Source organism: Phascolarctos cinereus, unplaced genomic scaffold (genome assembly GCF_003287225.1).
Source record: "Phascolarctos cinereus isolate Bilbo 61053 unplaced genomic scaffold, phaCin_HiC Scaffold_4;HRSCAF=312, whole genome shotgun sequence".
Classification (NCBI taxonomy): Eukaryota; Metazoa; Chordata; class Mammalia; order Diprotodontia; family Phascolarctidae; genus Phascolarctos; species Phascolarctos cinereus.
In genome coordinates this window covers 451,344,282-451,357,024 of record NW_027555847.1, presented here as the reverse complement: position 1 = coordinate 451,357,024, position 12,743 = coordinate 451,344,282, and the positions used below count along the sequence as shown (strand labels likewise).

Below are 12,743 nucleotides of genomic sequence, written 5' to 3'. Positions count from 1 at the left end.
GTTTGAAGGAACAAAAGGTCAGGAACTTCAAAGAAACCAGGGGGAAAAAATGGAAAGGAAGCAGATTCAATAGTATCAGACCTTAAACTATATTAAAAGGTGAGAGCATTGTTGAAGTATAAAATGGATAATTTAGATTAAATTAAAATTTTTCTTGTATCAATAAAACCCAAGCAGCCAAGAATAGAAGGAATTCAGAAGATTGGGAAAAAATAACTTTAATAAGCAGTCTCTCAGACAGAATGTAACTGAGTTTGAATATTGTTCTGGTGTAGGAAATGATGAGCTGGTTGATCTAGAAAAATATGGAAAGACTTGAAGATGCTATGCACCTTGAGATTAACAAATGACAGGTGGAAATAGGCATAGAACGGTCTTACATAAAGGTGTATGAGTGTATTTGTGTATATATGTATATATTTATAGATATCTATGTAAATGTACATATGTTTATATATACACATATATGTGTGTAAAATATGTGTGTGTATCTGTTCTTAACTGTAGCCTTCTTTAGGGCAGGGTGGGGAGGGAAAAATAAAGTAAAAAGTGCACAGCAGAGAAAAAAGAAAACTTACAAGAAAACAAAGAAAAGCTGGGTAACTCTGAAAACAATGTGTAGTATTTATTACATAGGCTTTCTTGAAATGAAAATTTATTGTTTTATACTGAATCTCTCATGTTTTGCTGTGTACATGGCAATTTTTTCTTTTCTCATTTTGTATTTAAGTATAAAATAAATTTTAGATATTTACAAAATAAAAAACCCACAAACCTTTCAAGTAACATATACCATCTGATCAATATATTGATCCATAATAATTATACTCAACAAATTGACCAATGTGAAGTAAAGTGTGCCTGCAGTATTTTGCCATTATTAATTCAAGAAGCAATGCTCTGATACTACAGTAACAATAAAACAAATATGCAAATAGCAGCAATGACAGTATTCCTTTTGCAACATGACAGGCAATTATATGGCACTTAATGTCAATATTGTCATCATTGAATGCAGACTTTCACATATAAATTCAACATAGGAATGTAGCAGTTGAGTGAAATGAGAGGAAATTACACATTGGAGAATTATCAACCAAATATAATAAATAAAAAGGAAAAAAGGAAAGAAGATCAAAGTAAAATAAAAAGCCAATTATTTCTTCAGGATAAGCTCTCACTTCTTTTTTAAAAATTTATTTTTTTAACCTTTTCTTTTTAAATTTTGATTTCCAGATTCTTTCCCTTCTACCCCTCCCCCAGACACTGAGAAGGCAAACAATATATCAATTACACATGTGAAATCATGCTAAACACTTCCATATTAGCTATATCACAAAACAAAGCAAAAGAAAAATTTTAAAATGAGAAAATTTAGTCTGTAATCAGAGTTCGTCAGCTCTCTCTCTGGAGATGTATAACATTTTTTTCAACATGAGTGAGCTTTCACTTCTAACAGTGGTGGTATGCTTCTGAAAGTATGAGTCAAAATCATTTGACTAAAAACCACCTTTCTCGATTAGCATTCTTTCTCCCTAGTCCTGCCCTCTGAGCTGTGATTCTCTTACTCGGTGACCTTGACTCTGCCTCTAATAAGCATCTGTTGTTTTTTTTTTAAACTTGTTCAGGATGGAATGATGGGAAAAGGGAAAACCTGCCTGATGGGCCACTTTATATACCAGGTATATCTACCATCAAATTATCTTCCTCATTTTATATACAGATCCAGATTAACTTTTACTTCTCTGCTTTGATGAAACTTTATTAATATGTATCAACATGAACCATGATTCTCGAGGACCAAAGATAAAGCATGCTACCCACCTCCTGTGAGAGAGGTGATGGATTTAAAATGTAAAATGTGATTTTGGGACCATTTTTGGACATATTCAATGTGGAGATTTGTTTTGCTGGAACAGGTATATTCATTATGAAACTTTCCTTTATTTTGTTCTTTCATACTCTCCCTGCCCCCTTTCTCTCTCTCTCTCCCTTCCTGAAGAAATTTCATAAAATGATCTTATTTCCCAATACTTTGATTCAGTTACAAAACACAGGCATAGACACACACACACGGAATTGTTTTAACCACCTGCACAATAGTCCACAGAACATTAAATGCAAAAGAGTAATAGCAGGATATCAACCTGTCCCAGGACCATTTATATCTGAGCACCACAGAATTAAGATGAAAAGAAAGAGATAATAATAACAATAATGTTCTTTATTGCTTTAAATTTTGCAAAGTGCTTTTTATACATTATTTCATTTATCTATTAGGTATCCAATTTGAAATAATTTACACTTTCTCTGACCTTATCTTAAAGTAAAATTGTATTCTCTGCTTTGTATAAGCAATTATAATTTATAACAATGGAACAGTGATCTCATCAATGCAGGTATTTCCTCTACTGGTGTAGATTGTAACACATCGGGGCCTTTGCATCCCATGCATAATTATTTTCTATGCTCTTTTATAAGTCATTCACAGGAGGTCAGCCCAATGGATTGGAAACCTTCCCCTAGATTTTAAAATGTTCCAGCTGACTACTAGTTATATCTGGTGCTCACTATATAACTGGCCTACCTTCTTTTGCATTCACACAGGTCCTTAATAGTGTAATTAATGTTACTTCTTACACATAATGCATCCTAGGTGATACTTTGAAGTTGCCATGTATCCTTCTGTTGTGCTTTGGGTTACTTGACATGTTGATTCTTATGAAATCATGGTTTGACATGAGTCATAGCCTTATGACATTATCAGGGTATTAAAAACATGGAGTTATGTAGTAAGACCAATTTGCAATAACTGAAAATGCTGCAGAAATCTCCAAATGCAACCCAGTCTTCTCTCCTCCTCCTCCTCCTCCTCCACCTTTTCAATTCTGGACTCAGCTCAGTTCAAGTTATCAACAAGCACATATGCTTATAGTGTGTCAGGCTCTGTACTTAGTGCTGGAAATACAAGAAGAAAGAAAGACAGTGTTTCCCCTCAAGGAGCTTAAATTCTAATGAGGGAAGATAACACATAAAAGGAAGTTGGTGGGGTGTGTGGTGAGGAGAGAAGAGACAAATGTAAGGAGTACAGGATGGAAAGAAATGAAGAGATGGTTAGCCTGGACATCTTCCTTAAAATGGAATTTCTAGAAAGAGCTATACAATCAGAGGGAGAGGCTCCAGGGGCAGAGGGCACTTCTAGTATGAAGTTCGGGGGTAAAGTGAGCTTCCAAGGTGAAAAGGTTTCTGTGGTATGGTAGAGAAAATCCAGATAGTCAAGAATACAGCCTGAAAAGGATTAAAGCTTGTATTTCAATTCAATAAATATTCAGTAAACTGCTAGGCACTATAGGGGGACTACAAAAAGAAATATGACAAAACTTCTGACATTTATGTACATTAAATGTGAATTCACTGTCAAACAATACAAACTATTACATCAAATGCTAAATGTAATATAATAAATTAAAAATACAGAATGCAACTTTAAGTGTTAGGAGACAATCATGGTGATCAAAAATATCGTCCAGGAGGCAGAGCTTGACACAGACCTGTTGAGGTCAAGAGTAAGAAGTTGCAGGGAGAGCATTCCAGGCAGTAGGAGTAGCATGACCCAAAACGTAACAGCAGGGATAAGAAATAGGAAGAGACATTTAGAGATGGAGCAGACCTCAGAAATTATCTAATCTCAGCCCCTTAATTTGGCTGAGGAAGACATAGAAGTCCAAAGACATTAATTGATTTTGCCCAGGGAACAAAGGTAGCAAATAGCAAAGCTGAGATGTGAACTTGGGGTGTTCTGATCTCACATTCAGTGAAGTTTCCACAACATCACAATGTCTGGTTGAGTTGGCAAGTCTGCAAGCTGTGTTGTTTCGCCATTATGTGATGTAGTGACATGAAGACACAAATCTGATTAGAGTGGAAGGGTATGGACCGGAGAGTGGTGGAAGATAAGGCTAGATTGATTTTATTTCCTCTCTTAGAAGAACAAATGCCAATCACAGAAAATAAAATAAATTATTATACCGTATTATTGCATATGCCTTTTATTAAGAAAGGAGTAATGTTACTCAAAGCAATAGTCATAAGAATCTATCAAAATATATATACAAAGATATGTAGTAAAAATTAAATATGTACATATCATCAATAAAATGTCAATATATATTATTCTCTGAAAAAATACTCATCATATCAAGGTTACTTAGATAAATTTTACTATGTACATAAAGGTCAAAATTAATTTTTCACTAAAGTGAAAACTGTTCCGGCAGCTTGTATTCCTCACTCTCTTAACATTGTCTTACATTTACCTCTCTGGACACATTGCATCTCTCAGGGGAATGTAAGTTCCTATAAGACCAGTACTATGTTTGGTTTCTGTCTTTTCATCCCTGATTCTTTGAACAGAAGAGGCCCTCAGCAAATGCTTTTCCAATTGAATTGAATGGAGATTGACATTTCATTTTCAAGCTGTTCTCTCTCTGTCGACAGTTTCTGCTTCATGGAGCTCTTTGGTTTGTGGCTTGTGTGCATCACTGCTCCCTTTAAGAAAAGTAAGCACCCTTCTGTTCTCTTGGGCATCTGTTAGTGTCCCAGTGTCAGATGTGAAGCATATCTTATAGCCCTGAAGATGCCCTTTCCCCCCACTCAGTGCAGTATAATGGAAGCTTAAGAGTCATTGAATTGTTTAGTGAAAGAAATGAAATGTTAATTGGGAATCCTGCTGTATTTTTTTATATTGCACAAAATATATTATTATACTAGTTCTTTGTCTGAAGTTTTCTGCTGAGCAGTAAAAAATAAAAATCCTCACAAGTTACTGCAACAGAGGACACCAGAAGATTAGGTATTTTGTTGTTCAGCACGTGTAATCTGTTCCAGAATAAAGGCAGATGCATGCATGTCCAGGTAGTTATCAAGTAGCTTTTATTGTGAATTATCATCTTCTGTTGCATTGGTTTGCTTCTCTGGCTACTGGTGCCTGCAATGGAGTAGAGCAGAATTCATGGTCCCTTACTCACGGTGCCATAGCTTTGCCAGGACAAATACGGTAGCTTCTGGCATGGAGATAGATCAGTGTGAGCAGATAAACACTTGGTGAATGCAAGTGGAAGGTGATCAAATCATGGGGCTTCTTTGCCATCACAGTTGTGTCAGTGCCCATTAGCATTCATGTTCAAAATTTTCCTCCAGCAATTGCTAACATCGGATATCATTTTTTGTATTAAGCATAAACACTTATTCTGTTTTTTTCGTTCCTTGGAAGATTTTTCTCCCTATAATGACAAATGGAAATTTCGATAGCTCTCATCTTCACATGAAACACAATTAAATTATTTGTTGTTGTTCAGTTGTTTCAGTTGTGTCTGATTCTCTGTGACCTCATTTGGGGATTTTTTGGCAAAGATATTGGAGTGGTTTGCCATTTCCTACACCATCTCATTTTACAGATGAGGAATTGAGGCAAACAGGGTTAAGTGACTAGCTCAGGATAACACAGGTAAAAAGTGTCTAAGGCCAGATTTGAACTCAGGAACACGTGTCTTCCTGGCACACTGCACCATCTAGCTGTCTGTGATTAAATTATACATGCATATTTGTCTTAAATTTTTTTCCCCTTTTCTCACATTATCATGTAAAGGCAGCTAGGTCATGCAGTTGGAGTCATGAAGACCTGAGCGCCAATCCTACTTCAGATACATAATAGCTGTGTGACCCTATGAGAGTTGCTTAACCTCTCTCACCCTCACTTTTTCATTTGTAAAATGGGAATAATAAGCACTTACCTCCCAAGGTTATTGTGAGGGTCAAATGAGATAACATATGTAAAGAGCTGGGTAAAACTTAAGGTTCTCTGGAAATGCTAGCTAATTTTTTTATCTTTGTATCCCTAGTAACAACAATAACAACAACAACAAGAGGTAGTAGTATTATTACTATAGTTAGCATTTGTGAAGAATTGTAAGGTTTGCAAAGACCTAAGAAGGAAAAGGAATAGGAATGGGGACTAGCACTGCGATTTCATTGATATAGGCAACACTCAGGTGAAGAAATTCCTCTTGCTTTGCAACTAAAATCATATATACATATACATATATATTCATACATATACATATATGCACATATATATGCACATATGGTTACAGATAGTCACATATATATGTGGGAGTGCATGCATGTAGTTAGAAAATTATATGTATGTGTGTGTATTGTGATGTGTATATGTGTATGTATTATATATGTTTGCAGAAGTACATAGGTAATCAGTCCTACCAAGGTACCAGTGAAAAACTGCTCATTTCCAGGAAAAGTCACACTAAGTATGGAGAAGTCAATTTCTAGGAGATCGGCCAGCAGGTGATATACATAAAAAAAAATTACACAAAAGTACCACTTTAAAGTTTATGTATGTATAAATTATATATATACACATATATATGTCTACATGTATGTATGTGTACACACATACATATACCGATATTTATAAATGTGTATTTGTGTACACACACACACACACACTTATCATAAATAAGGGCTGAATAGCTGAGAATGATCTTGGAGGAGGGAAGATTCTAGGAAGATGGTAGAGTAGGTCAGAAAACTTTAGGCTCTACAAATTTCCTCCAAAAAAAAAAACCCAGAACATCTCCTCAAAGTGATCACAGAGCAAAAGAAATATACAAAAGTCGGGGTAAAATAGGTGTCCTCTTAAACAATGTGAGAAGACCCTAGGAAAGATTGGACCTCCAAAGATGGAAGCTTGGCCTAAGTGAAATGCAAACACCTCCAGGCCAACTCCAGGGAATCAATAAACAACAAGTTCTGGGGGCAGCTGGGTTGGGAGGCAGCTGCAGCCTCAGGAACTTTCACCTCATGAACAGTGTGGGGGGGTTGGAAGGCTCAGCAGGAGAAGACTGAAGGACCTTCCACTGTCAAGGGCCACCAGAAACAACTATGCTGACCAGATGGGGTCTGGGTGCTGTTGTGGGGGAGAAGGAACTGGCACACACCTGATGAGTGGGGTGGAGCAGAGGGACATGGACTCTGCTGGCTGTAGGCAGTTGCAGGAGAGCAGAGTCCCTGGTTTTGGTTCCAGGGCAAAGTGAACAGTTGAAATTTGCAGCCTCTAGAAGGACCACAGGGAGTAAGAGCTTTTTACAGGACAGTGCAGCTAGGGGCCCCAGCTTTATGGGTGGAGAGGAGTGTCCAAGGCTGGGGCCCCAGACAGAGCTCAGAAAATAACAGTAAGAAGGATCTGAGGCCTGGGGCATAATTCCCCATACCTTCAGACTAGAACCTGAATATCAATAATAAGCTGCTAAAAATTAAACAAACAAACAAAAAGGATAAGCAAAGGAGTACACAGCAGAGAACAGAAAACCTAGAAGGAAGCACAGAAAAGCTGGGTTGCTTTGAAAACAAGGTATAGTATTACACAGGTTTTTGTGAAATGGAAATTTATTGCTTTATATTGACTCCTGTCATGTTCTGCTGTGTACATGTAAATGTTCTTTTTTTTCTCATTTTCTATTTAAATTTAAGATGAGTAAAAAATTTTTTAAAAAAAGAATAGTCATGGATGAACTGCGCAGGGCTGAAAGCTGCCACTAAAGGGGCAGAAGGGAGGGTCCCATGGGGGCTCTTTAGGGACAGAAGCAGGAAGTCATAGATCCAGATTTCTGTGGAAGGAGCAAAAAAGGCAAGGGATACATTCCACATTGGACCTACAGGAGGCTACAGGTTGGCAGACAAAAACCCTGAATACCATTAAAGGCCATGTTCATGATTTGTAAGGAGAAAAGTGTGGCTATTTTATGACCAATACCACATTAGGAAAAGTTCTCAGAATTTCTATCTTTGTATGAGGGGTCCTGAGCTAAGTCAGCTATGCTATGTAAACATCACTGCTATCACATTTTTTTCCTATGACACCAAAGATGAATGTTAAAAAATATAAAAATCAATGAGAAAGAGAAATTTGTCCTGTATTTTTGGGAACATATTCTTTTCTTTTGTCTTCCTTCCATGTTCTCTTTGTAATTTAAAAGCATAACCAGTCTGAGAAAGGTTGCTAAGTCACAGTCAGAAACTGACTTGAAAGCAGTGGATTTGACATGTACAATGTGGCATGCTCTCTGTGGGTTTGAGATGTCATAGGGGCACTTTTGGGGATGGACAGGGTGAATCCTGAAGGGTATAAAGAGTCTTCAGGTGGGCAGACTCTTTCAGACAGGTTGCTCGCTCCTCTCCATTTCACTTTTTAAAATTTCAAGTTTCAAAATAATGCGGTTCAAAAAGGGCTCCTCTTAATGAGGCAGGGTTCTCACCTCTTTTATAAAATCATACATAATTCTTTATAAATTATATGCAGAAAAACAAAGTTAAAGGAAACACAAGCATGGGTTTCTTTTGAGAAACTAGGATAAAAATAAGGATATTAACTCTTACCAGGATCTTGAAGCAGGGCCCTCCTGTCTTTTTCTCTGTTCCACTCACCTAGGGGAGAAAAATATGTCATGGTCAAGATGTGATGCAGGTTGTAAAAAAATTGTATGACAGAAACTGGTATTGGCCTTGAGTAAGAAGGTGAGAAAAAATGCAATTCAAAAAGTTCCCCTTTAATGAGGACAGTCTTTCAGGTCATAATGAAAACCACAAGGAATATGAATTATATACAGAAGAACAGAATTGAGGTGAAGCATGGACATGGATTGCTCTCTACAGGGAGTGTGATACAAGGCAACAGCAATGGATTTGGAGTTAGAGGACCAAGGTTCAAACCCCATTTCTGTTATTAATGACCTATGTGAACTTGGGGACGTCATTTGACCTCTGTGGTCATCTGTTTCCTCATCCAAACAAATGAGATGGGAGAGAAGGGTTAGCCTATTTGGCCTGTGAAGGCTTCAATTTATGATCTTATGAAGGAGGCTGAATAGAGAAGGAAAAGATCAATTCTTACTGTATTCTTGGTGGGGGAGACTTCACTAGTAAAATGGATTCTTCCTATCTTTCTTTCTGCTTTTTTTTCTTTCTCCTAAAAACAAGACAGAACCAAAATATGCCATAGTTAAGATACTGATGATCAAACTTTGATTTTTTTTTTTGTTGATCTTTCTCTAACTCTCAATGATAAGAATGGCATCTCATATTAGTTTAATTCAGTCCTGATGATAGAATGCTAACTTACATGGCTTCCTATCACCTCTAGGGTCAAATAAAAAGATCCCATTTGGCATTCAAAGCCCTTCATAACCTAGCCCCCTCCCTCCTTTCCAATCTTCTTACACCTTACTCTCCAACACTTACTCTTTGATTCAGTGATACTGGCCTCCTTGCTGTTCCATGAACAAGATACTCCATCTCTTGGTTCACAGCATTCTCTCTGCTTGTCCTCCATGCCCGGAACTTTTTCCCTCCTCCCCCTTGACTACTGACCTTCCTGAGCTTCTCTTAAGTCCCAACTAAAATCCCACCTTCTACAAGAAGCCTTCCATCAACACTTTTTAATTTCAGTGCCTTCCCTTCCCCAACTCCTCTTAATTCCAGTGCCTTCCTATTATTTATTTCCTATTTATCCTCTATGTAGTCTGCTTTTAACATATTTGTTTGTATATTGTCTCCATCCATTAGATTGTAAGATCCTTCAAGGCAGGAACTGTCTTTTGTATCTTTTTGTCTCCCCATTGCTTAGCACAGTACCTGAAACATAGGAGACTCTTAATAAATGTTTATTGATCAATGTTGGAAACAGACCAGTGAAGAAAAGTAGGAAAAGAACTTAATCGCTTGACACACTCATCCCACTATTATTTAATGACAGTAATCAGTGAATTATTTATTGATCACTCAGGTTGTGCCCAGCACCGTGATAGGTAAAATAAGTATTTCCTGTGAGTTACATAGAAGAATTATAAGATGTGATCTCTGGTTGCAAACCAATTGGAGTCCAGTTAGAGCGGCAACTCTGAGTCACATAAAATAAGAAAACAATTCCAGAATGGATTCTGAGGTACTAACATCCTTCCAGCTAAACTTACCTAAATTTTATTTTTATTTTTGTGTTAAATGGGATTTACTTTCCTATTACATCTTCTTGGACTTTTTAAAAATTGTTATATAGAGATGGCTATGGTTTTTGTGGATTTATTTTATGTCTTGTTACTTTAATGAAGTAATTGCTTCAGTGAGTTTATTTACTGATTTTCTGGGTTTTCTAAGTAAATTATCATGTCATTTGTAAATATCAACAATTTTGTTATCCCTTTGCCATACTCTTAATTTTTTCCTCTCCTTTATTACTATTACTAGCATTTCTAGAACTATGTAATATAATAGTAGGAGAAAAGGTCCTTGCTTTACATCTCTATTTTTAGGAAAGCTTTTTAGCATTTCTCCATTGCACATAATATTAGCATTTTGTTTTAAATACTTTTTATTGTATTAAAACTGGTCATTTTATGCCTATTTTTATGGCATGAATGAGTATTATATTTTGTTGAAGGTTTTTTTTCCCTCGACATATAATGATATAATCATAAGGTTTATGGTATTTTGACTTCAATAAAGTTAGTTATGTTAATTATTTTCCTAAATTTACATCTCTGGAATATATCCACTTTGGTCACAGGAATACTTTTTTTTTCTTCCTCTGGATATATTGCTATAGTCTTTTGGATAGAATTTTATTTAAAAATTTTATACCAATATTCATTAGTGATATTGGTCTTTAGTTTTCTTTCTTTGCTTTATCCTTACCAGGTTTAAGTATAAGGATGTTTGTCAATCAATAAGAAAGCATTTATAAGATGCTATCTCTGTGTTAGGAACTGTTCAAGGAACTGAGGATAGGAAGACAAAAAATAAAAAAATAAATAATTCTAGCAATCAAGGAGTTTACATTCTGTAAGGGGGAGATACACTAATATATTTTACAGAATATTTTCTGAATAAAAAAAGTAATTTGGTAGAATTTATTTTTCCATTTGTGTAGAATTAGTTACTCTTAAAATGTTTGATAGGATTTATCCACTAATGCATTTGGACCAGAGGAGCCCCCCTTCCCCCGCCTCCCCAGTAGCTCATTTATGATTTCTTCAATTTTATTTTATGTGAGTAGTTTAAGATCTTTGTTTCATGTTCTGTTAATTTGGATAGTTTATAATTCTATAGGTAAGTTTCCATTTATTTTCCATTTTTGGCTTTGGAGCATATAAGTGTGTATTGTTGATTCTGGTCATTCTTTTTCTTCTCTGTTATAATGTAACCTTGTTCTTCATTTTGGTAATTTGATTTTTTCCATTTTTATTCTTATCAGGTTTGCAAAAACGTTTATTAATTCTGTTAGTATTTTCAGAGAATAAGCTTTAAGTTTCATCATTTCTACATTTGATTTATCTACTTTTCAAAGTTTTCAATTTTGTGCTTACCTTGTTTATTTTTTATATATTTTAAGTTACATACTCAATTTCTTCTTTTTGTTCCTATTTTATTAATGTATGTCTTCAAAGATATACTTTTTTTCTCTAAGAACAGCTTTACTTTCATCTCAGAAATTTTGAGAGGTGCTCTTACTGTTATAATTTTTTTTTTACATAACCTTTGTGTTCCTCATTCTTTCCTTGATTCACTCATTATGCAGGATGTCCTTATTAAATCTCCACTTGGGGCTGTATCTTTTGTTTACATTCTCTGTATTAATTACTATTTGGTTGCATTATTGTCCATAAGGATTTGATGAATATTTCTCATTTTAACATTCATTTATAATTTCTCTATATCTGTATTCCCCTCTCTTTTCAGTCATTGATTTGTTATTATTATTATTTTTTTGATTACACTACTTTGATGCTAGTTTATTTCCATTGGAGCTCCCTTATTCCTGTTTACCTGTCCTATCCTAAGTTCCTTGAATAGGCTTAAATTGTTCTTTTTTTAAATTTTTTTTAAAATTTTTATCATTTTCCCCATCTTTTGGCCATTTTCAGTCACCATCTAGTTTAAAATGTCTTGGCTTCTTCTCTCCTCTAATCTCTTAACATTTTTGTTTTTACAGTACTCTTTTCTTTGAATTCAGACACTTTAAATTATGCTTAGATTTGCAGAATATATTACTTTGGGGTGCAGTTTGAGTTCCATTGCTTTTTGGAATAAGCTATTTTGTTCTCTTTGATTTCTTATGACTAAGTAATTAAAGGTTATTCAAACTAAGGTGAGGGTTTTGTTTGTTTTGCATCTGAAGATTTTTCCCTTGGCTGCATGTGCAATTTATTTGTTGTTGGAATTACGACATTTAACTACTACATGACTTAGTATTTCAAACATTTTTTCCCCGGTAACAATCTGTGAATTAAATTATTTAGTACTTTGTTATTTATAATTTTTAAAAAAAGGTCTGAACAGTTTTCTTGTGTTATTTCCTGAACTACACTATTCAGGGTTTTTTATATCATATTATTCTGGGAGATAGTGATCCTCAAGTTAATTCTACTCCTACTGTCTTAAAGGTTAGTTTCTTTGCATTGTAAAGCATTCATGTATTCCTTAACTTTGTTGCCTTTTGCTTCTTTTCCACCAAAGTTTCATTCACTTTTATATTTTTGTGTTCCAAATCTTTTATTCTCTCTCAAACAGAATCTACTTTGGTGAAAATTTCCACAGTGTAGTCAATGTTTTTTCTGCCTTTGTAGTTTTGAACTCAGCATTGAGAAGGGTGATTCTCAACTTGATCTCATTCC

General features: G+C 35.3%; 1 protein-coding gene across 5 annotated transcripts in view; it reads right to left on the bottom strand.

Annotated features, from left to right (window-relative positions):
• Window positions 1-12,743, bottom strand: part of IL7 (interleukin 7) — a 96,800-nt gene that overhangs the window by 40,376 nt on the left and 43,681 nt on the right. For 2 of the 5 annotated variants that reach the window (XM_020973933.2, XM_078153354.1), the window contains exons 5-6: window positions 8,969-9,043; window positions 8,455-8,502 (exon numbers count right to left, since the gene is read on the bottom strand). In XM_020973933.2, the coding sequence (XP_020829592.1) occupies window positions 8,455-8,502; window positions 8,969-9,043 (123 nt within the window). Of the gene's footprint in view, window positions 1-3,954; window positions 5,283-8,454; window positions 8,503-8,968; window positions 9,044-12,743 lie in introns of those variants that run through there. The other 3 variants (XM_020973932.2, XM_020973935.2, XM_020973934.2) reach the window with 3 other exon arrangements.